At 47.7% G+C, this 24,880-nt stretch overlaps 1 protein-coding gene across 1 annotated transcript in view; it reads left to right on the top strand.

Moving 5' to 3' along the window:
* Nucleotides 1-24,880, top strand: part of CNTRL (centriolin) — an 857,679-nt gene that overhangs the window by 767,550 nt on the left and 65,249 nt on the right. Inside the window, exon 40 of the mRNA XM_086920986.1 lies at nt 23,903-24,178. Coding sequence (XP_086777112.1) covers nt 23,903-24,178 — 276 coding nt within the window. The remainder of the gene's footprint in view (nt 1-23,902; nt 24,179-24,880) is intronic.

Genomic DNA, 24,880 nt, shown 5'->3' with positions numbered 1-24,880 from the left:
TCCGCAAAATTCGCGAATTTGTGCGAATTTGCGGATTTTTGGTTTTTTTGCGTGTTCGCGGGTTTTTTTGCGTGTTCGCGGGGTTTCTTGCGTGTTCGCGGGGATTTTTGCGTCTTCGCGAGCCGCTTGCATAGCGAAGTTACCCATGCAGTCGTTTATGGGAGAGGGAGAGAGATATAGATAGATAGATAGATAGCAAGAGAGAGAAAGAGATGGAAAGAGAGAGGGAGAGAGAGAACGAGAGAAAGAAAGAGAGGCCGGATCTCTGAAGGGCCAGATTCCTGAGTTGCCCCTACAGAACATACAGCTTTTTATTTTTAGCAAAATGCATAAGAAAATTATGCTGTAAAGGTCTCTTTTAGTTTAACCCCTCCTGACAACTCAAAATGGGTGCATTTGCCATCCTCTTCCTTCTTCCTGTTTTTTATATCTGTAAGTGCTTCCTGATGAGGTTTAATTCCTTGGACAGGTGCCTCGTTGCCTACTTGTAACTATTCTCTGACCCTGCTTCAAGGGTCAGAGCAGGGTCAGAGAATAGTTGCAAGGAGGCAACGAGGCGCCAGGAAGCAATTAGCAGCAGGTGTCCAAGTTGAAGTTAATTTGTTTGTAACCCTTTTGTAAAAGGTTACAAAGAAATTAGGTTCAACTTTTGCACCTGCTGCTGTAACCCTTGCTTGGCTGAAAATTCGTCCCCGCTGATTCGCGGATTTTACCGCGATTTCGCGAGATTCGCGGATCGCGAAATCGCGGAAAATCCGTAAATTCGCCCGTGAAACGGATTTTACGCCCACCCTTATTTAATATGTTGTATATCGGACATTATTTCGAGCAGTCTCATTTCATGCATACACATACTGACCTAGTGGTATTCACATTCAACCTCTCTGTAGACATAAAAAAATATTGAGTAATGCAGTCTTTGAAATCAGGTATGTTTTAACCAACATTACTGTGATACCCTGGATGGTTAGTTCTACACAGTCAACTGTGGTAACTTATATTATAATCTTGAATATAAGATGTTCAATAGTTTTGTAAAAAGTAAGTGTGTACACTAGCATTATTCATTTTATTTATCGAGTTTTGTATAGCGTGAAGTACAGCAGCAATTACAAGAGTTACAGAGTAAATAAAAGTGAAAATACATAGTAACAGTATATAAAAGAAGAATACAATAGACAGTAGGATAAGTGGACGATATAGTTCGGAGGTAGTTATGGTAGGGTGTTGCAGAGTTTGAGGCAGGGAGTAGAAGAACAGTTTTCCCCAGAGGTAGCAATACTCGGATATATTTGGAGGGTGAGAGGTAGGAGCATCAGGCCAGTCACTTGGTTTAGGGGGAGGGTTTAGGCATTTATTGAGAAGAAAAAGTAAAAAACATTTCCTGAAGTGAGGGAAGGATTGATTGTCAGGTAAATCCTTCGGATGCAAGTTCCATATTGTAGGAGCGTTTCCAGAGAAGGAGCGGGCGCCAAATTTTTCTTTCTTAAGTTCGGGCGGAATCAGGAGTAGAGTGTTAGAGCTTTGAAGTGGTCTCTTTTGGCCGGCTTTTGGTGTTTTTTTGTGTGAAGTAGATTGCTTTTTCAGTGTATAGAGTTTTGTGGGTTGTGCATGCAATTTTGAGTATACAGCTTGTCTTGATTGGTAGCCAGTTGAGTTTCTTGAGAGTGGGAGTGATGTGTTCAAAGCAACAGTAGTCTGGCCGCTGCATGGAGTGTAGCTTTGAAAGGGATGTGGTGTGTTTTTGGCGTACCCGTGAACATTGCGTTACCATAATCCAGTTTGGAGAGGACTGCACCACTATCTTTAGGTCTTCGGGGGTGATGAAGGGTTTGATGTTTTTTTAAGGTGCTTCAGCGTGTAGAAGGCACTTTTAGCTTTGGCATTAATATGCAGGTTTTTGCCAGTGTAATCTCTAGAGAAGTGACAGAATTGGAGACGGATAGTTTGCATTTTAATACAGTGAGGTTGTTGAGGCAAATATCTACAGGAAAAGGAGTTCGGTTTTGTTTGGGTTGAGCTTAAGGTGGTTGCTGGTTAGCCAGGATTGTACCGTGGCGAGAGTGCTTCTAAAGTGCTAGATATCTTTAGCTCGTGAAATTTTAATCTAGAGTTGGGTGTCATCTGCCTAGAGATGGTAGGAAATTCTGGCTTGTTTCAGGATCATAGTAAGGGGTTCCATATAGAGATTGAATAGGGTAGGAGACAGGATTGACTCTTGAGGAACTCCTTGTGAGAATGGTGTTGCTTTTGAAGTTCTGTTGCTTAGTTTGACTAGTTTTGAGCGTTGGTTCAGGAAAGAAGCAAACCACTGAAGGACAGTGCCATTGATCCCTGCCTTCTGTGAGAGGGTATTTAGGAGGATGTCATGGTTGATGGTGTCAAAGGCAGCCGAGAGGTCCAGGAGGAGTAGGAAGCAGGCCTGGCCATCATTCAGCGATCTGAGTAGGTCGTAAGTGATGTTCATTATTGCAGTCGCTGTACTGCAGCCTTTCCTGAACTCAGATTGGAAGGTGTTGTGCTGGTTGTATTTTTCAATGTGGTTGTTGAGATATGCAAGCACACATTTTTCGATAGCTTTGGAAAAGAGAGGGAGGTTAGTTATAGGTATTGTTAAGGTCATTCTGGTCGACATCTGACTTTTTGATGATGGGGTGACTTGGCTGAGTTTGAGGGAAGTCAGCATGTAGCCGCTCGATAAGGAGGAGTTAATGATTTTTGTCAATGTTGGAGAGATGATTTGACTAAGATTTTTGGCAGTACAAAAGGGGGTGGTGATGGATGGAGCGTCTGAACCAATCAAACACTCACACCCAGTCAACAGATCTGGGTTTAATCCATCACCGTTCTTTAGCCCACTCTGCCACCCCAGTTCAGACATGGCCATATGCAAATCAGTCTGACCCTGTGCCTCATGGGAACAGTCCAGCCCGAAATGCCAAGCCATGCCTTCCCTGGACCGGAAACAAGCTACCGAGGACCGGTTTCTGGCATTTCAGCCATCTTCAGCCCGGCTTGCTTGAATCCAGTGGCAAAGTGAGCAAGGGACTCACGTCTGAGCATACCCTGCCAACTTATGGCGAACAAAGCGGTACAAAAGGGGGTGGTGATGGACGGAGCATCTGAACCAATCAAACACTCACACCCAGACAACAGATCTGGGTTTAATCCATCACCGTTCTTAAGCCCACTCTGCCACCCCAGTATTTTTGCCAAGATTTTTGGCAAGTGCAGCAGGAATGGTGCCGGAGAGGTGCGATGTGGTCTTCATGCAAGCAAGTAAATTGAGGAATTCTTCCTCAGGGATATAGACTAATTCAGTCTAAGATGCATCAATTTTTAGTTGCAAGGGGTTGAGGTTAGTGTTCTGGATTACTGAGGAGGATTGTATGGGGAGATAACCATTAATAGAAGGTAGGGCATTGTGTGTATCCTCTTTGTTAGAGGGAACAGCATTGGTGTTGGGTGGGGAGAAGGATAGGTCAAGTGAGAAGTCGATGTTTGTTATTTTTCCAGAGAAGAATGTTCCGAACTCTTCAGGGCATGTAGTAGAGTCCTTAACTGAAAGTTGGGGGAGGAAGAGGTTTGCTGTTTGATAATGTTGAAGAGGTCTTTAGGTCTGTTCCTAGAGCACTCAACTTGGGCTCAGAAGAAGGAGGATGTTTCTCAAAGGATGTGAGAAAATTAGTCGTGTTTGCATGGCATACGTTAATAGTTTACACGTAATTCTTTAAAGCATGTATGTAAACAATAAAATGTGCATTTTGATCTTAAAATGAAATCCCTGGTGGTAGACCGGTGTCTCGTTTATACAGGGACTTTAAGTCAGAAAGGGTGAAACACCCCATTAAAATTAGCAGTGGGACGCCGATCTACAAAAGTCCCTGTTGGACGAAGAATGTGAAATAGCATGTGCTCAGATTCAACTAATCGCCAGTAATGCACGCTTTAAGCTATCTCATTGTCATGTTCTGCACTATACCTATCACACACCATCACAACTTAACAGGCTATTAAAAAATTGATCCCAATATATCCTAGCTGTGATGAACATGGTACCACATGCTGTGGTAGGGTAGGGATATATCTAGTGGTAGTAATATTTAAGAGAGTACTCGTCAATGAGATTCCAACTACATTAAAACATTGTGTGTTGGGAGTTGTCCCCATACCTAAGAGGTGAAGAATGTTCCTCAAATTTGCCACCCGCTGGATGGTAATAGACAAGTGCAGGATTTCAATCCACTGGCAGTCCTTATGTCTTCTCCCATCGCCTGCATGGGTACGAGATATGACTGAATGGTCACTGGCTGAGGAAAGGCGACTGAAACAAGTAAGAACTGATAAAAAGACAACAGAAGACATAGCATGGCCAATAAAAATTCTTCTGGTAGTACCTCTCTAACATGCACATACTCCTCTGAATGGCTCAGCGTCCTGAATGACAGAGTGGGCCGCCGCAGTCCCATTAATGAATCTATATAGTAACATTTTAGACAATACGTAAGCTAAAAAGTAATGTTGCCTATACCTGCTCTTGCTGTGTGCTATTTTCTGCACAACTTCTGGGGGATCTTGAAGGGAAGAACACATCTGACTGTCCTTGCCAATATTTGTGTAATTAACGGTTGTGACATTGCTGCTAATTACAGCCAAATTGTTTATTCTTAACTTTGAATTGAAAACTTTAAATGAAGTTTACAAAAATTAAATCCCTAGTCAAGAAGTGGGGCTGAAAAGAAGTCCATATGGGCTCTTGATAAAATTCACATTCGCCTGGAAGCACAGGCACATGCAGATACCCACAAGCATAGTATTCCCTGTTTTGAACTTAGTAATTCTAAGGTGTTGACTCTTTAAAACCACTATCAGGTGCAATGCTAGTTCTAAGACTGTTCGAAATCTACCCAAAGTGAATTTTTTATATCCCCTTTTTTTATCATGTTTTTCTGTAGAGCACGCCCTGGCTCATTCTTATATGAATGGTTTATTCTATTCTTTTATGATTTTGGCATATCCCCCTCTAAACTTCCACCCAAAAGATTTTGAGCAATTTAGTGCACATTAAAAATGCACATCAGTGGGAAAAGTTTAATTTATCTTCCTTTAAGTCCTTATACCTGGGGTTTGTGTTTAAAATGGTTTCCTTCAACCTTTACCCAAGGCAAGTAAAGTTTAAATTGCATGCGCTGTTTCTTTAGTATACTTTGTCAGCGTACCTACTCAGCAGCTATTGGAGCATCTCTCATGTTTGATTTAGATCTTCTACTCACCCGCTGTGATGGTATAGGAAATGTTAAACCCCGTCCCCCAAGCCAACTATTTGTATAAACATATTTTATTGCCCCCTTTGCTTTTACCATGCGATTTATTTATTGCTATCCTTTCACAATTTCATTAATTTAATTTCGTATCAGGTCAGAGAAAAGGTTTAATCAGCTGTCCACCAGAATATTCTGAGATACATTAAAAGATCCTCAAATGAGCTCACTCTGTTCATCTCTTGCTGTATGACACATTATACAGCTATAAAATATGATACTTTTTTTACAACCCTCATCAACATATAGCCTCCTGACTGAGGACTGGTCCCCAAATTTCTTACAGTGGGCTGTTGGGGGTGCTGGTGACCATTGGGATGGCTGCTAGCTGGAGGGAACAGTTCGGCATGATGGACATCCAAATATTTCAATTCTTTACTATTTGAGGTCCCTCTTGCAGTTAGAAAATAATGAAAAATTTCCTAGATAACGTAACGGAAAGTTTAAATTCTATTAAGGACTCGGAGGCGAGGATTATGCCTTTCTTTCTCCACTTTATTCACAGCAGCGAAGATAACAAAGACTACATTTCCCATGATTCCACAGGGGCATGTAGTCTAACAAGAAAAAAACAGAAACACCTGGCAACAACCAATAGAATGCCCAGACCCAATGTCCAATCAGGGCCTTGGCAGCCCTCACATAGTCCCTCCACAGTGTCTCTTCCTCCTCTTTCTGAGCGCGTAGACAGCCACTCCCATCTCTTCAGGCGTCTTGCTTGGAATCCGAGCCTGAGGGTAAGAGGAAACCACATTACCAGAGGAAGTACAGAGGAACATCAAACTAAGTCAATACAATGCGAAAACTAATAAACCTGTTACTTACTGACATACGGGGAGGGTTCTCCTCCAGGAAGTCCGGGCGGGATAATCCTCGCCTCCGAGTCCTTAATAGAATTGAAACTTTCCGTTACGTTAGCTAGGACATTTTTCATTCTATGTCAGGACTGGAGGCGAGGATTATGCTTGTTCAAAGCTTGCCCACAACCAAGTGTGCCATATTCAAGATCGGTTTGAAATAAAACCGCTTGAATGTGGAATCTGAAGACCAGTCCGCCGCGTTGAGAATGTCCTCAAGCCGCGCACCGAGACTGAAGGCCTTCGAAGCCCTAGCACCCCACGTGGAGTGTGCTCCAAACTGGCTAAGGTTGATGCCTGCCTCCTGCATCACCCAACGAACCCACCTGGCAATAGTGGGAGAAGAAACCGCTTTAAACGGTTTTCTCAATGAAATGAGAAGTTGTCCCTCGCCAGGGGGACGGAATTCCTCCGTCGCCTCCTCATAAGCTTTCAGACAATGAACCACACAAATCTTCGGAGAAGCCGCGAAGTGCGGATATGAAATAGACCTCGTATGACACTTTGTGCGCCTGTGCAAAGTGAAGGTCACACCCTCCGGAGTGAAAACTCTGCCAGAAATATCCAAAGTAAGCACGTCTGACACTCGTCTGCAAGAAACAAGACACAAGAGCATGGCCAGTTTCGCCGACAACTCTTTCCTTGAGAGATACCTATTGTGATGCCAGGATAAAAACAAATTAAGGACATGATTAACGTCCCAAAGCGCAGAATAGCATGGCTCCGGAGGCAATGAAAGACGAATGCCCGGAACAACCGGCAAACCAACGGGTGCTCACCCACTGGTGCTCCATCCACTGGGATATGACCAGAACAGATAGCTGACCTGAAGGTGTTGATAGATCGGTAAGCCAGGCCCTCAGAGGCCAACTGGGCCAAGAAATTGACTACGTGGACCACATCCGAGACCAAGGGATCGAAACCCCGTCGCAGACACCAACGGGTCCATCGGTACCAAGCAGACCTGTACTGTCTGCCCATGCTTTCGAGAGGAGGGACTCAGCCTCTCTCGAAAGGCCAGGGGCTTCCCATCGACCCCTGAAATCCACCATGTCATGAGCCTCAGCGACCCCGAGGATACTAGAGGGTGAGGAGCTCCGTTCGGACTCAGAAGGAGGGAAGGAAACAGGGGGAGTGGGATTGGAAAATCCCAAGAAAGTTCCAGAAGAACTGGAAACCATACTTGCGACTTCCACACCGGGGTGATCACTACCAGCTCTGCCGCTTGCCTGCGAACTTGGGCCGTCACCCTCGTGATCATGGCGAAGGGAGGGAACTCATACCCCTGCTCCGCACTCCAGTCCTGGAGAAACGCATCGGTCGCCATAGCGAGAGGATCCGGCCTCCAACTGAAAAAGCGAGCCAACTGGTTATCCAGCCTGGAGGCAAAAAGGTCCACCGAGAATGGACCCCAAATGTTGCTCAGGCTCCTGAACACCGAGTGATCCAGACGCCAAAGGCTGGCGTCCCGGAAGTGGCGAGACTGAAAGTCTGCCTCCAGATTGTCCAGACCTGGAAGATACTCCGCCGTGACCAAAACCTGGTTGTCGAGGCAATATTGCAAGAAACTTGCCGCCAGATCCGACAGGGCTTTCGACTTGGTGCCCCCCCAAATGGTTCACATAACGAACCGCTGAGACGTTGTCCATCTTGAGTACCACACAGGACTGAACTGAATCTTTTGTCCAGCACCGCACTGCGAAAGATCCCGCCAGAAGTTCCAAATAGTTTATGTGTAACTTCTGTTCGTCGGGTGACCACAACCCGCCTGTAGAGAGATCCCCGCATCGGGCCCCCCAACCCAACCTGCTGGCGTCTGATTCTATAATCATGTCTGATGCGGACCCGAAGATTGCCCGCCCGTTCCACGCCTCAATGTGATGTAACCACCATTGGATCTCGGAGCGAGCCTCTGCGGATAAGTCTACTTTGTGCGAATACGGATACCCTTTCCGAAGGAAGTACCCTTTGAGGCGTTGGATGGCCCGGGAAAATTGCCTGAATGGAGGCGGACTATAAGCCTATTACTCGGGCCAGCTGTTGGAGGGAAATCTGGGGTCTGGAAAGAACCCGTCGCAGCTCGTGCCGGATTTTGGTCACCTTCCTGCCCGGAAGACTGAGCGTGGAAACCTTGGAGTCTATGACGAATCCCAAGAATGTAATGTTCTGGGTCGGTTGTAACAGAGATTTCTTCTCGTTTATCACAAACCCGAGGTCCTGAAGGAGTGACACCGCCATCTGCAGGTGTTGTGACAGGCGGTGTGGGCAAGCCGCCATCAACAGAAGATTGTCGAGGTACACGATCATCCTGACACCCCTGGACCTTAAAAACTCCACCGCCGGCTTGAGTACCTTGGTGAAACACCAAGGGGCCGACGAGAGGCCGAAGGGGAGAGATGTGAACTTGTAAGTGTGCGGACCCCAGAGGAACTGAAGAAACCATCGATGGGGAGGAAAAATGGGGACCACGAAGTAGGCGTCTTTGAGGTCCAAGCGGACCATCCAATCGAAAGGCCTGAGGACGTCTTCGAAAAGATGGATTCCCTCCATCTTGAAATGGCGATAAACAAGCCATTGATTGAAGTCGGAAAGGTTGATCACCAGCCTCTTGCCCCCATCGGTCTTGTCGACCAGGAAAATGTTGCTCACAAACCCCCGGGATGCCGAGAAGCGCGGGTAATGGTGCCCTTGCAGAGGAGGGAGGAGACCTCCTCGTCCACCAAAAGGCTGTCCTGAGCGGAGAACTAGATTGGCCGTGGCAAGGCGGCTTGCACCGGAGTCCCCTCGAACTCTAAGTGAAATCCCCTCACAGTCTGTAGGACCCATGCATCGCTCGTGATTGTAAGCCACACTTGAAAACAGCGCGCCAACCTTCCCCCTATGTCTTGTGGGGAAGAAGGGAGAACTCTCACCTGGACTAGAGGCTGCAGCTCCTCCAAGGTATCCTCTGCCTTTACCCCTTTTGCCTCGTGTGGGGTAAAAATTCCTGAATCTTGATTGATCCTGGTAGTTTCCGGAGCCCTTCTGGTTCATCTGACGTTGCTTTTGGCGACCGGCCGAGCGGCCCCTTCCTCGGCCGGCCCCGAGAAACACACGGGGAAACACCTTTTTAATCGTCGATTGAGCACGGTCAAGGGATGTGAAGGTATTTACAAATTTTCACGAAGGGTTCGCCAAACAGGCCCCCTTGGGCGACAGCGCGCACTTCAGAATCCGCCAGGTCTCCCAGCTTAGGGTCGATTTTGATAAGGAGCGACCGGCGGCGCTCAGTGGACAGGGCACAGTTGGCATTGCCAATAAAAATAACTACTCTTTGTGCCCAGCCTGAAAGGGTTTCTATGGGAGATCTGGACTCCTTAGCCTTCTCGGCCATGTCCAGGATCTTGGTAATGGGACCGAAGGCGTCCAGGAGCTTATCCTGGCAGGCCCTCCAGGATCTGTTGATGCCTTTCTTAGGATCTCTAATAAACTTCTGAAGAAAGGTGCCCATCCTGGGGTCAATCTCTGGTGTAAGGGCAACCTTCCCGTCAAGAGAAGGGCGAGGGCATTCCGCCCGCAGACAGTTACGAGCTTCTTTCTCAGGAGGGCGGCGGATATGGGCGGCCACATAAGCCGCCACCTTATCGGGGGGGGACCACTCCGAGGACCGCGGGTGGACTATATCATTGGGATCCAACATATCCGCCGTGATAGGGGGCTCTTGGGAGGACCCTGGAAAGGCTTGAGGGGCTAGGGGCGTCGGAACCTGACCGGGAGAGGAAGACAGACCTGGCACTGGGGCGGGGGGGAAGGGCAGCTGGCCTACTGGCCATAAAGGCCTGCCTAAGGCGATCAAAAGCATTCCCATCCACGCCCGCCTCGCGGGAACGCTTAGGCGGAGGGGAGCCCAGTGGGTCTTGGGGGAAAGGAGCAGCAGCCTGGGAGGGAATAGGAGCAATATGCTGGGAAAGCTTGGCAAAAGCCTGGACATTTTTTTGCGATAGTCTATCCTCTAAAGGGGATATGGCCTGGTCAACCGCCTTATAGATGGAGGTGTCCACTGCCTCGTAAAAGGCATCCCCCTAGGGCATGTCAGCGAGGGGATCTTCCTCCTCCTGATAGTCCTTATAGTACTCCATGATGGGACAGAGAAGTGCTGCGCAGTATATAACAGAGGGGTACCCCTGGCCTAGCAACAGAGAGGCTTATCGGGCTGGGTGTCAGCCGAACACTTTAGGAGGGCGGAGATTCGCCAATCAATGGGTCCAAGCCCAGGGACAAACTGGCATCAAACTTAATCAACCCTCTTTGTACAGGGCTACCGGCTGGGAAATGTCCCTTTGAGCACTTGTGCCCCCTCAGAATACAGACCAAGAGGCGTGAACAGCAACAGCTGCAAATACAGGCCCTGCCCAGATAGCCTCAAGAGAAGAAACCAGGGCCAGAGCTTGGGGCACAAGAATTGCGGTAAACGCTTCAATACCGCCGATACAACCACACGGGCGTTCGTCCTCAGCCGGGGCTTCTCACTGACGCGCGCGCGACATTTGAACCTCCCAGAAGAGAGATCAAACGCCGCGATGCGCTGGCCTCCACACACGCGCCCTCTAAAGGCGGGAGGGCCAGAGAGCAATAGCCAGTCTCTGCCGCGTAGGTACGGGGAAACCCGTAGCCGCGGCAACACCCCTCCCCGCGGCTTCTTAGCTGCTGGAGAGGGAACTAAAACACAACGCGATAGCGAAGAATGCCCGCACTGAAACGGAAAGTAAGATTCAGTCAAGAAGTGCGGAACTCAGCGCGAAGCCAAAATACACAATGCCACAGCGTGAAGCCACATCAATTATCACAATGCGAAGCACCAAGTCGAACAAAGCAGCGCTTTAGCAAAGAAAACATCGCAAACACCCTAAAAGGGCTAAAACACAAGGAAAAGCCTGAAGGGTACTTATCTTGCTGCGCAGCAGCGAAAAAAGAGGAGGAAGAGACACTGTGGAGGGACTATGTGAGGGCTGCAAGGCCCTGATTGGACATTGGGTCTGGACATTCTATTGGTTGTTGCCAGGTGTTTCTGATTTTTTCTTGTTAGACTACATGGCCCTGTGGAATCATGGGAAATGTAGTCTTTGTTATCTTCGCTGCTGTGAATAAAGTGGAGAAAGAAAGGCATAATCCTCGCCTCCAGTCCTGACATAGAATTCAAATACTACACCCCACTAATTTAGGAAAAGTTGCTTACCGGTAATACTCCTATTTAATCCTGTGTATTCTCTCTGAATCCATAAATAGAAACATCACTGCGCTTTTGAGGACTGCAACACATTCTTTACTATATTTTTTTTATGTAACAAATATGGTTTAAAAAATTGTGCCCATAGGAAGTACAAGGCTGAATACATCAGTTTTTGCCTTGTTTAAAACCAAAAAAATGAACACAAATGTAGCCTCTATAGAGGCAAAAAGTATAGCCGAAACTGCACATTTTACAATTCCAGGTAGCCTTTTCAACAATCATTGGTAAGTCAGTTAGTTTGTTTTGAAGGTAATAGAGTGAAATGACCCAACTCCCTTGAAGCTATCGACTTTTCTTTGATACACTGGGAGGCAGGAAGAATGTTTATGCATTAGGAGAGAGTACATAATGGAGAACCGAAATTTCAGATACATGTGTTCCTTCTCTTGTAAGTGATCCTCTCTACCATCAATAAGCAGTATAATACAGTCAGAAGCTTAGAGAATTCTGCTTCAGAGGTGGGGTCCAAAAGCATAGGGGAAATATAACTAAAGGATGAAGCAAGTAGGTTATGGATAGTAACCCACAACGTTTCCTGCCACAAAGTCAGGAGTCTATAATAATGCTTAGACAATATATGACCAACCTCCAGGTAGTTGCTCTACAAATGCCTGGAATAGAGACATTTCTATTGAGCATATCACTAGGAGCTTCCTGTTGGGTAGCATGCGATTTGTGCTTGCCCAGCACGGGCCTAATCACCTTTTATTAGCACGTAAATATGTAAGAGGCTACCCACCTACCTATGGCTTCTTTTGTGGAGGGGGGTGTACATCTGCAAATTGCCACATAATTGACAAATAACTGTTAGGATTGCCTCATATCATTTGTTTTTCAGCATTCTTTAATATTTGAAGGAATGTTTCTACTACAGAAAAAAGATGTGAAACTAAAGTTGATAAGTAAATCCTCTGTGTTAGAAATCAGAAATTACTTTTATAAAAAAACAAGGATGAGGAAATAGATGAACTTTGCTTCCTTGGAACACAGGATGTTTCCTTTATTCAGAGCATCTGAAGCTCATTTACTTTCATTGTTGATGTTATGAAGGCTAGCAATAAAGTTCGATTTCACGACAAAGTTCAGATATCCGATTTGTGTGTTAGTGCAAAGGTCCCATTGATTTAGGAAAGACAATATTTACTCCCTAGGGTGGGGAACGTATTTTTATTTGGAGAAAGACTTACCAAATGCATTGTGAAAAACTATGCCCAAGATAGTCGTTTTCTGTAAGCAGTGATAGCACTCTAGCCACATTCATAGAAAAGAATTCAAGGCTGCATTCAGCTAGATAAAGAAGAAAAAGCAATACCTGTTCATTTGTTTGGGTTTTTTCCCCCCGAGTTCTCTGGCCCATTATTTATTGAGACACCAAATGGAGAACCATTTCCGCTTAACGTAAAATGAAAAGCAAGTGGAAGGACATTGGCTCCATACTGAGTCATCTACTGTTTAACATTTATATGTCCACTCTCATTCAGTTAGCAGTGGGACTGGATCTAAAGTCATCTCGTATGCTGATAATATTCTACTCTTTTTTACTTGGAACAAAAATTAATCCAACCCTTCCTTCGCAAAAACGTGTCTTCCAGTGGTCAATGGCTGCCAAATTGAAGTGCAATGAGGACAAAACACTGATTCTCCTATGTTACAACTTCCCTCTGCAGTTTTGACTTTCTTTCTCACCTGATGAGTCCCCCTTGCCGAAGCCGTACGGGGTCTTGCCCATGGCCATAGGAGACTGCTGACAGACTTATGAACTTGGAGTTTTGTGGAAAATCTATGGACATTACATATCTATGATTGTTGACTAACATATGATAGATTAATTGGTTTTGACAGAATCTGAACACGTATCTAGGATTTCCTAGAATAGATATATTAATTTAACAGTAGGTGGAGTGCTGTGTGGCCTGCTCTCATTTTCTCTTGTTTTCTAGGCACTTTGTGCCTTTTGACACTCCTGGTGGTGGGTGTGCATCAGGCCACAAGAGCACCCATTTCGGGCTACATAATAGTTGCTACGTTTTGTACTATACGTTTAAAACCATTTCTGTGGAAGATATTATTTTATGTGCGGACGTTTTCCCTTTTGTTACGGGAACACTACCGCCATTCCTCTCAAGAGTATCTATGTTTCATTGTTGTTTCTGTACAATGAAATCTTAACATGCATTTAGCATATGTATTAAACATTAGCATGAATTGCTGAACAACAATTTGTTTGAAATATTGTTTGATCTTGTAATATTTTTTGTATTATCTTGATGATTTAAATAGAGAGTCCCTCCGGACTATATTTGCACAGTGCGCAGCGTGTTCTGCCATTTGTGGCGGTTTTTGTATTTGCTGGCTAGCAGGCCACGCGGCTGTGGGAACTGGGCTCCTGGCACTTGCTCAGGGCTAATGGGGTAATAGGATTGGGTACTTTTAAGCCGTTGGGCGCTCAATGTTATTCAATGGAGATCTTGAAAAGGGAACAATTGCTGCAGGCTTGGGGACCGAGGATCTTCTGGAGCGACCAACACTTCGAGGGGTAAGTTGGGATATTGGAGGGTAGGTAGGGCGTCGGGTGCAGGGGTGTCTTTTGGCGTCGGGAAATCTTACCCTCTGCTGGTTGCGGTTGGGGGGGTCCCTGATTCTGAGGCTGCAGGCGTCGTCTGGATCGTCGAGGAGGGTCCTTGGGCACTGGATTCCAGGTCAGAATCGCCGGGGGGACGTCCTCAGGATCTTTGTCCACTCGGGCACAGGCCGGGCTCGGCGGGTGCAGAGTGGGCTGGATTTGCGGATCCTGCCTGGCACCAGGGGTATTGTTGTTTAAGCAGAACCACTGCTCATGGGAGTCCCAGTCTCTAACAGGGCCAAGGCAGGCAATCCTCCGGATTTCTCGAGGTTGCTGTCCGCAGGAGACGCCGGGATTTAGCTGGAGCAGGTTCAAGGATCAACAGGCCTGTAGGGCTGGGGCCAAGTCAGTTAGTGTCGTCCTCTTGTTAGCAGCTGCACGGCAGGTCTTCTTCTTCTTGGTCTTCTTTCTTGTTTTCGAAATCGGGATCTGAGGAAGGAATACATTTAGGGGCGTTACAGGTAGGGCAAGGGCAGGGACCAATAGGTCCCTATCCTGGGGTGAGTACACCCCCTATCCTGCTCCTCTCCTGTGGGAGGGGGCAGGAGCCTATCTCTGATTGAGCAGGGCTCCCCAACCTCAAGATGGCCGGAGCCTGGAGTTGTGTTTCACCTCGCCTCTCCCACCTGAGGGGTGGAGTTGGCACAGGCTGGCACCCCCCCCTTTCCTTACGTAGGGTTTTCCGCCAGTCTTCCCACTAGAGTGGGGGTCAGAACTGGTGGGGGCCAGTTGCTGAGTATAGCAAGTGGTCTGGAGAAGCTCACAAAGGCGGCATGCCTTTGAAGCTTCCCCCTGCCCATCCTGGGGGAGGAGACCTAGCACCTCGCCCAGGATGTGCATTGTTGCAGGCCCAGGAAAGTCGGGGGCTCTCCACCCAGGGGTCCAGAAACATGTCTGCTGTGTGGCAGCCAAAGCAGCCTCTCAAACAAGACGAGGATTGTAGGTTAGGTTTCCGGGGTCATCTCTCTTAGATGCCCTCTGTGGTGCATTTTACATTAAATCCCATACTGGCATCAGTGTGGGTTTAATGTGCTTAGAAGTTTGATATCAAACTTGTCAGTCTTAAGTGTAGCCATTATGGTGCTGTGGAGTTCGTAATGACAACCTCTCAGCACCATATACTTACAGTGCTCAGGAATGGCCCTGGGTACTGTAGGGGCACAGGACTCATGCACCTGTGCCCATACCACTGGCATAGGGCACCCCGCTAGAGGGGTGATTGATGTATGTCAGGACAGTGGGTTTGGGGCATGGCACACAGGGGTGTGTGCCATTTCGACTCTTTGTTTAATTCTGCACCAGGACACTCACTCTGCAAAGGCAGTGTGTGGTTGTCAGGGTGCAGGGCCCCTAAGGGTGGCACAATAAGTGCTACAGCCCTTTAGGGGTCTTCTCTGGTCACAATGCCCTGGGTACCTAGGGTACCATTTACCAGGGGCTGACATGTGGCCGGAGATGCCAATTGGGTTTTAGCTTCAATGCCGTTTTAGGGAAGGAACACAGGCCCTGGGCACCTGTTTGGCAGGAGTCCAGGGCGCACACAGTCAAAGCACATCAGCAATTCAGCAAAAAATGGGGGCATTCCATGCAAGAAAGATGGCACTTTCTCATACCATCTAATCAGTGGCCCCCATACATATGATATTCTTGAAACCCTGGTGGAGGTGTCCATTTTTAATGTATACACCGCTAAATTTAGACGCTCAGATTTAGTAGGAGGACCTTTTGACATCAAGTTCCTGCAGATCTCCCCCCACACTAGCAGGATCAAGTAGAACACCAGCTTACTGGTTCTTTTGTTCAATTTCACTGCTTCTTCTACTTTCCCAAAAGTTATTAATCCAAGGCTTACCTTAATGTCTCCTCAAAGCATCTTACTTATGCTCCTGGTTACCTCTATCCAGAACTTTTGTATTTGTGGATACTCCATAAAAAACTGAATGCCCTGTGTAGGAACTGGGTTCGCCAGGTCCCCGGGGGGTAGCTTGGACCGAGCCGCCAGGCACCCGAAGCTTAGGTGTAAAGTGACTACACAACACACTCATCCACTGAGACAATAAGTGCACGCAAGGACTGAGTCCACACCAGAATGCTTGATTCAAATAAATAAGTCTTATCTTGAATTATCTTGAATTAGAATCAGAGCAGTCAAAAATCACAGCAGTATTAACCGATTGCCGTTCCTTTAATAACACAGGTTTTGCATTTCTCAGCAATAAATATGTAAATAAATAAATAATAAATATTAAATAACGGTAGGCCTGGTAAAAGCCTTACTCCTAGTCAGCACCTGCAAATAATTTCCTTCTCAGACTTTTAAAAACATCTCATTGCTCAGCAGCAGTCACTAATGGAGGGTAAACATTTCCTAGCTGCAAAAATAAGCCATTTATCAGCAAATACAGTGCATTTCATCAGGCTGGAATAAAGCAATTCAACACTTAGATATGAGCATTTCTTTTGGTCATAATAGGCAGGACATGACTCTCAGGAGCTAGGTATGACAATTCCCTTAACGATCAGGCCACCACAGTAGAACGACCTTTCCCCTGCTAAGGGGTTAACGTTTCTTAGGGCTCCTGCCCAGTCCTCAGTATCTCTTGGGGCCAACGGGGGCCAACTATAGTCTTCCGCGGGGAGGGCGGAATTGGAGCCTCCCCAGGGGTTTACCTCACTTCTTCGGCCCTTGTTCGGGCCCTTGCGAAGGGTCAGCACAAGGTAAGATGACTCCCGGAGGCGCGCTATTCCTGCCGCGCCCTCCGGTGGTGTTGTAGACTCCCGGGCTCCTTTTAAGCCCTCCGGTGAAGTCGGGGGTGCGCAGGGGCTCCGGTAGTCTCTGCGAGCCCCCCACGCAGGTGTCAGCTCTTGTCCCGGTCCTCCCTCAGAGCCTGCAGGGACCGGGGACCAACAGTGGGCCAGGGTGCGCAGCGACCGCCAATTGCAGAGCGGCTCGCGGAGCACAATTTCAGGGACCCAATCAGGGCATGGCGGGGGCGGAATTACACCGGCGCCCCTGTCACGTGACGCTAGATCCCGGCTTCAGGCCTAACGAGACCTACTGCGGCCTGACCAGATTCTACGGCGGCCTTCTCTTGTCTCTCGGGGCCGCCGAGGGGGTGCAGAAGGCAGCACCGACGTCGTGGAGAAGGCGCCAGGCTGCAACGATGACAATAAGGCTCAAAGGATAAAGCAGAAGTGCAAGAGCGCTCGACAGAAGTGCGACCGGGGGGGGGTGCCAGCTGAGAAGCATTAAGTGTTCAAAGCGCTCGGTCCTCGTGGCGCCTCAGGGCAATTTTCCATCAAGCCTCAGGCAGCACTCTCAGGGCCCACACAGGGTCTCCACGCAGTAGCGCTTCTCAAAATGGGGACACCACGCTTGCCAGTCAGCAGTTCACAGCGCCTCTCAAGGGGAATGCAGCGCTTGCCAGTCAGCAGTTCACAGCGCCTCTCAAGGGGAATGCAGCGCTTGCCAGTCAGCAGTTCACAGCGCTTCTCAAGGGGAATACAGCACTTGGCAGTTAGCAGTTCACAGCGCTTCTCAAGGGGAATACAGCGTTCGGCAGTTAGCAGTTCACAGCGCTTCTCAAGGGGAATGCAGCGCTAATACCTGGTTGATTCCCCACCAGTCCTGTGGGCAGTAAGAAGGTCTTCTTGGCGCTAGCTGGATCCTGCGCCCTTGGTAGAAGTTACTTGAAGAGAGGGGGATGGTGAGTTGAAGGCTTGTCCAGTTTCCTCAGTAAATCACTTCAGGTGGTCCCTGGGTTCCCCTCCCGCTGGGCCAGATTAGTGGGCTAGTTCAGTGTTCCTCACACAGCTTGAAGGGCAGTGCCTAAACCCTGTCACCCCCAGTGGCATAGGTTCCTGACTAGGTCCTACTGCCAAAGTCTCCTGCGTAGGTTCCCCCAGGTCAGTGATGCCCCAACTACTCTCTCTCAGGAAAGTTTCCCTCCCTTTCCTTTTATAGCGACAGTTGGCAGTGGCAGTTGGTGTCACCTCCCCTGTTCTGGAAGGTTCCAGGAGCTTCCCTCATTCTAGCTATGGGCAGGCTGGCAGGCTGGCATTGCAACATTGTTTAAGGGTTCCAGCCAGCTCCTGGCTACTAGCGTGCGCCTAAAAAGGCCACGCTGCAGTAGCAGGGGTCAGTGGACGCCATCTTAAGGGAATAGAGCACCTGCACCTTAGCATTGGTAAGCAATGGGAAGGTGCCCAGAGACCTAAGGCCAACGAAAAGTAGGTGAGAAAAATGAGGCAAAAGCGAAAAAAAATAGGGAAGACCACCCTAAGGCTAACAGATCTAACACCCTGTTATTGCTGGAGTGGGGGATGAAGGCTCCTTGACCCAAGCTGCCGCTTTGGAGACTCCGACCGGACGTGCTTCGGGATGTTGCATTACGTGAGGGTCCAGGTGAGGTCATAGACGGATACTTTGAATTAAACTCACACTCGCTTGCTCCAGGGGATTAGAATGGGACACGCTAAAGGTGGTAACCCGGGGAGAATGCCTCTCCAGAGTCTGTAGCACTCGTTGTTGACTAAAGTCAGAACTGGAGGATGGCAAGCAACATTTGGAAGCGCTACAGCTGGGGCAGGACTGTGCGAGCGACCAGATGGTAAAAGCACGGAGGATACTTTGGAACACCTGGGATCGCCTAGATGAATTTACCAGACAGGAATACTGCTGTTGTTTACACAGTGAGCGTGATGGGCCTGGTTGACTGCTAGCCAGGTTGCTCAAAACGAGAACACCACCACCCCCAGATTCTGGGTCTTACTACGTTGTGTTATCTTGACTTATAGAGTGCAGCAGCTGCCCCAGCAAAGGGGCGTACCGGCGCTAATGCAAGAAAGACAAACACAGCACAAGACAAGCAGGGGACTAGAGTGTAGAGAAAAGATAGGTCTTCATGGCATTTCTAACCGCAGTATAATTGTCAAGGCCACAGATCTGCACCGGGAGTGAATTCCAAAGGGTGACGGGTCTGTAGCGGAAAGAGCGGCCACCAGCCCGGACTCTGCGGGGCTGAGGAACCACCACCAAGTGCTGACCCTGTGAGCCAAGTGACCAAGTGGGGGCATGAGGCACCAGGAGATCAGCCAGAATGGGAGGCTATGCCAGCTTCAAAACCTTAAAAGCGGTACATAGGGTTTTGAATTCAATGCGTCTGGCCACCGGTAACCAGTGCTGAGGGCAAATGACATTGCACAAAGAGCAGAATTTTTGCAGACCTAGAAGCATTCTAGCCGCAGCATTTTGTGCCCTTTGCAACCTTGAGACCTCTGCCTTGTAGGACCCAAGATAAAGGGAACAGGCAGAGTTGAGTCTCGATAGAACCGTCGCCTGAATAATGACCTGCCGTGAGGAAGCATCAAAGAAGCCTAACAGGGGTCTAAGCCCCCGAAGGAGTCCGAAACAGGTCCCGGCCGTTTTTTCCCCGTTTGGACTCGATAATTTAACGAAGAGTCTAGCCAGACCCCTACATTTTTTGCTGCCTGTTTGGGGGAAGGGAGGTTTACCGAGGCTGGTAGGCCACCAGAGATCACTCCACCGACCATGGTCCCTACCTACTAACAGAACCTCTGATTTATTAGAGTTCAGTTGGAAGCAGTTGCTGTTCATCCATTCGCCACTGATGCAAGGTCGCCCTGAAACTTGGGGGCGTCCTGCTCAATGTTATTAGAGAGTGAAACCACCAACTGAGTATCGTCAGCGTAGGAAACCATGGTCAAACCCCTACTCCTTGCAACTGCCGCTAATGGTTGAACATAGACATTAAATAGCAGGGGACTAAGAGAGGAGTCCTGAGGCACCTCTTGTCTCACTAGATGTTTGCCAGAGGCAAACGTGGGGGGCAATATCCGTGAATGACCTCTCATGAAGAAATGAACCCAGCCATTCCAAAGCCGAGCCCGTAATTGCAGCCTCCGCAAGACGTCTCAGCAGTATATCATGCGACACTGTGTCAAACGCGGCTCTCAGATCCAACAGGATCAGCGCAGACATTTGACCCTCATCTGCAGCTGGCCAGAGGTGTTCTGTGATTGCTAGAAGAGCTGACTCCCTACTATGGCAAGGCCTAAAACCGTTCTGAGAAGGATCCATAAGGTTATTAACGGTCTGAAAATCAGATAAGAGAGAATTCACATAGACCTCTGTAATCTTGGACGCCCACAGAAGCAAGTAAATAGGGCGGTAGTTTTCTGGTTTGGTTTGGTCAAGCACAGGTTTATTAGGTAGAGGGACTACCTTCGCCTGTTTCCAAGCCCCGGGCACCGTAGCTGTTCTAAGGGACCCATTTATCAACTGAATCAGGGAAGGTAAGATTGTCGGCAGCACTTAACTAAATTGGTCAGGTTTAAGTGGGTCAGCCGGAGATCCTGACTTGATCTTATGGCAGAGGGCAGAGAGTTGATCGTTGTAATTGGCGGAAAGGTATGAAGGGAGTTAACCTGTTGACAATCGCATGACTCCTGCCTGATGCTATGAGTGGTCGGAAAAGACCGATAGATGGCATCCACCTTTTCCACGAAAAAGAGGGCAAGGTCCTCACACTGTTTGTTGGACTTAATGGGTGACCCACCTGAAATTTGTTTAGATTGCAGATAGGCAAGAATAGAGAAGGTTTTCTTGGAGGGATTAGCACTCTCGCGTATTTGATTGGAGATAAAAACTGCGCGAGCCTGATATATAGCCTTATGATATCTTTTGATTGCACAATCAACGCACTGCTTCACAGACACTTAACAAATGTTTATAGGGATGCCACCCCCATGACTCCTCGGGAGGTTGGTGACTTCCTGAATCAGGGTGAGGTACCCAGATTAATGGGGGAACAGTATAAACAATAGGAAGCGGATCTACAGGGGGAGGAACTAGAAGAGGCTCTGGGGAGCATGCCCAGGTGCAAGGCACGGGGACCCAATGGCCTCATGGTACAGTGGTATCAACTATACAAAGCACAACTACTCCCCAAACTGTTGGAGACCCTTCAAGAGGGAAATTGCACAGGGGACATCCCACATTCTATTCAGGAAGTGCTGATAGTGATGATCCCTAAGCCTGTAAGGACCCTATAGATCCGAGTATTGTTGCTTGTCAAAGATCAGCATTGAATGTAAGATCCCCTCGAAAGCACTGGCTAGGTTGCAGGGTATACACCAAGATCAATGTGGCTTCATACCTGGTGTTTATCCCACATAGGCACTTCGTTCAGGGGGCAGGTGATGGAGGGAGCCCTCATGGCTCTCAACATTGAAAAGGCCTTTGACTCCTTGCATTGGGAGTTTATCTGGGAGGTACTGAGCCGGATGGACTTCAGTCCAAGGTTCATACCCTGGGGCTGCTTTTATATGAAGTACCACCAGCCAGAGTGTGCACTGGCAGCATGGTCTTTGGTTCCTTGGAAATAGCGAGAGGCACTAGGCTGGGATGCCCACTGTCCCCATTGCTCTTTGCCCTGGCTGCGGAGCCACTAGAAATATATCTTCGGACCCAGAAGACTAACTGGGTTATTTCGGTTGACCACAACATCCACGTTTTATCCATGTATACAGATGACACACTTGTATATCTGCGTCAGCATGGAACAGCTGTCCACTTTCCTCATACAGATGATGGACAACGTTGGGGTTATATCTGGCCTCCGGGCATGGGCAGGCAAACCCTTCTGGAAGTGGGTGCCCCTTGGGAGGTGAACGCTTTCCGATACTTGGGAATTCAAGTAGTTCACACACCAGAGGGGCAATATGAGTTCAATATGGGGAGGGTGGTGCAAGGACTAGAGTCCTCAATTGTCTTCTGGAACACCCTGACTCTCTCAGTGATGGGCCGGATTGCACTGAGCTAGATGGTACTACTCCCACACTGCCTGTATGCCCTCCAGATTACATTCTTCAAAATTCCCTGCACTACTTTTGCAGAACTCAACCGCCTCCTGATCTCGCTAGTGTGGGCAGGGAAACTAAGCCGAGTGTAACTTAAGGTTCTGATACTGGACCTCAACAGAAGCGGGCTGGTGGTGCCTGACTTATATTACCCGACAGGTCGCCTGTAATAATCTGTGCCTTGGTGCAAGTAGAGCCCGAACTAGGAGAAACGACTACTGGGAGGATTGATTGAGGGACCGACCCTTCCCCTCTACAGCTTATGGGGGGTGCCCGGCATTGGTGACAGCATGGGATGTGGCAACCCTATGCCAGACAGCTAACCATTTGGTGACTGGGCCCGCTCCAGAGGCTGCACACAGCGTTGTACATCAGCCTGTAGATGGAGGGGGATGTCAGTCACTGGAGGATCTATATCAGTGCGACGCCTACATCTCCTTTGCAGAAGCCAGTGGCTACTTTAATCTTGCCTCAAGTCAATTCCTACAATGTGCAAAAATCTCTTACACGATCTGGAACTGTGCCCTGGAACTGTGCCCCGACTTCCCGGCGGTACCACAGGAGTCTTAGATGCCGCGGCTCCTTTTGGACATGGATTACAGCAGGGGCATGATCTCCCACTTCTATACTGTGCTGAAGCTAGACAAAATGCACTGATACTTCACAAACATGTCAGTTGTGGGACAATGACCTTAGTGACCCCTTGACAGGCCGAAATTGGGACAAGACATGCACACAGGCCAAGGAGTTTGCAAGCAATGCAATATTTAAATTATTACAATTTCATTATCTGCATCGCACATACCTCACTCCCCAGAGACTACATAGCATCATCTCTGCATGCCACAGGGGATGCCCAAGCTGCAACACTAGCCTTGTGACATTCCTGCCCATGACCTGCCAACTGCTAGGGTATTATTGGAGTAGGTTCTTGGAAGGGCTTGGGGGGAGAGCGGATTGCTGTAATTCGCTTGGAGGCCACACCCAGACATTACCTACTTGGTCTGTTCCCGGCCCCGTGGGATGGTGCAAAGATCTCCACCCGTTTTGCATCTCTGGCATTACTATTGGCTAAACGACTAATAGTGATTCACTGGACTGTGCCTACCCTTCCACTGATAGCCAGGGGGCGGGGGGATTTGCAGGAGATGGTCGTGGCAGTAGAAAAGAGTTAACGCATGGTCAGAGCTGATGGGAATGCTCACTGGACCTGGGGCAATGGGAGGAGATGGTTAACCAACTGACTGTAACTGTACCTGATGCTGCGCCCCCAACAGGAGGCTGAGATGGCTCCCCTAGAGCTGATTCCTGAAGATCGATCACTTGGTTGGACACAAGAGGAGTCAACAGTGTGTATGTGCGAGAGGGAATGTGTGTCAGTTGGGGAACGGTTGGGGGAACTACACTAGAGTGACCCCTCATTAACCTGGAACTGTGTGGGGGTCCCTAGAGCCACCTCGAAAATGAGGAGAGGGAGGCGGCCATCTGACCCCCACTGCACTGGTAGATAGGACCGTTCTAGATGCCCCTTCCCCAGACAGTGATCATCACAGCTGCAGCTGCCACTGTTTATTGTTCCCGGCCTTGAGTACCTTTCATTGCTACCATTTTGCAGACATCTGTGTTGTATGACTGCTGTACAATATGCATGGGTGCTACACAATATAAACAGTCTTATTAATGTGTTGAATGAATTCACACTAAAAGTGAAGGCATACAGGATACTTCTTTGTGTTTTTTCGACTATGCAGTGCTTGTCCAGACTAAAGTATTGTTCTTTGGAAAGTACCAATTGTCTAACTGTCCTTGTTCCATTGTGAAACTGCATGCTGGTTAACTATCAGCTGTAGCAGCCCATTTTAAAAAGTGTTTGCTATCCGTGGTTTGTAGGCCATATCAATTTGAGAAAGTTTCTGGTACTAATGTAAAGGAATTTTTCTATTTTGTTTAGATAAAAAGTCAAGAAGAGCTAGAGAAGAGGCAGCAAGAAATAAATAGGGCAATGCGGGTGCTCAAATCTGAAGTCAGGGAAGAAATCAGAAGTAGCCTTCAGGATCTAGACCAGTCCTGTCAAGAGCCACGCCAAGATCTGGAATCTGATCTTGAAGATGACAAAAGTCTACAGTCTGATCTGGAAAGCTTAAAGGAGAACTTTCCTTATCCTGCTCATGAGAGGAGACACATGTTATTTGAAGAAAAGTTAGGAAGCTCTAAAATCCATATGATGGTGAGTTGCTGTTTCTGTATTTTATTGTTACCACTGTTAATTTTGTGACTATTGCATCTCTTTCTATTCACTGATAATTGTGTTCATCTTGTACTTCACTTTCTAAGACAAATAGCATGTAGCAAGATGTTTTATGTTTGCTATGATGGGTAAAAAATATCGGAATCCCTGGGAAAGCTTTTCATTAATGGCTTACAAGCCATGCCGAAGATCTTAAATACTTTTTATATGCTGTGTTTACCCATCTAGTTGCACAGTACTGGGTCTTCTTGCTGTAAAGCCACGTACGTTTTACCCATTTCTATCTGGTAAAATTGCCCTTTACTTTGCAACAATGAATAAAACCTCGACTGATTTTTCCAGTCATAAAACCACACAGAATCCCCTGTTCCAGCTGTTCTACAGCATACATATACGGCCTGTAAAGTTGGTGTCGAAAAACGTAACTAGTAGTAGTCAGATGCAGTGAAATTAACGTATAAAAGCATATGTTAATTTCGTTCAGTTTGACTTGTAATAAGGCTTTCAATGTTTGTACAATGAATATTATCTAGTTTTTCATAAATGAAAACTATTGACGTCCCATAGTTGCAACAAAGATCTCCAAATATGATATTGATCCAGAGTTCACAATGCCCATCACTTGTATTCAATCTTCAAATAGATTTTTAATTTGAATATTCACTATTTGTTTAGGCAGCG

The sequence above is a fragment of the Lissotriton vulgaris genome, chromosome 5 (assembly GCF_964263255.1).
Source record: "Lissotriton vulgaris chromosome 5, aLisVul1.2, whole genome shotgun sequence".
Lineage (NCBI taxonomy): Eukaryota > Metazoa > Chordata > Amphibia > Caudata > Salamandridae > Lissotriton > Lissotriton vulgaris.
This window is presented reverse-complemented; position numbering and strand designations above follow the sequence as displayed.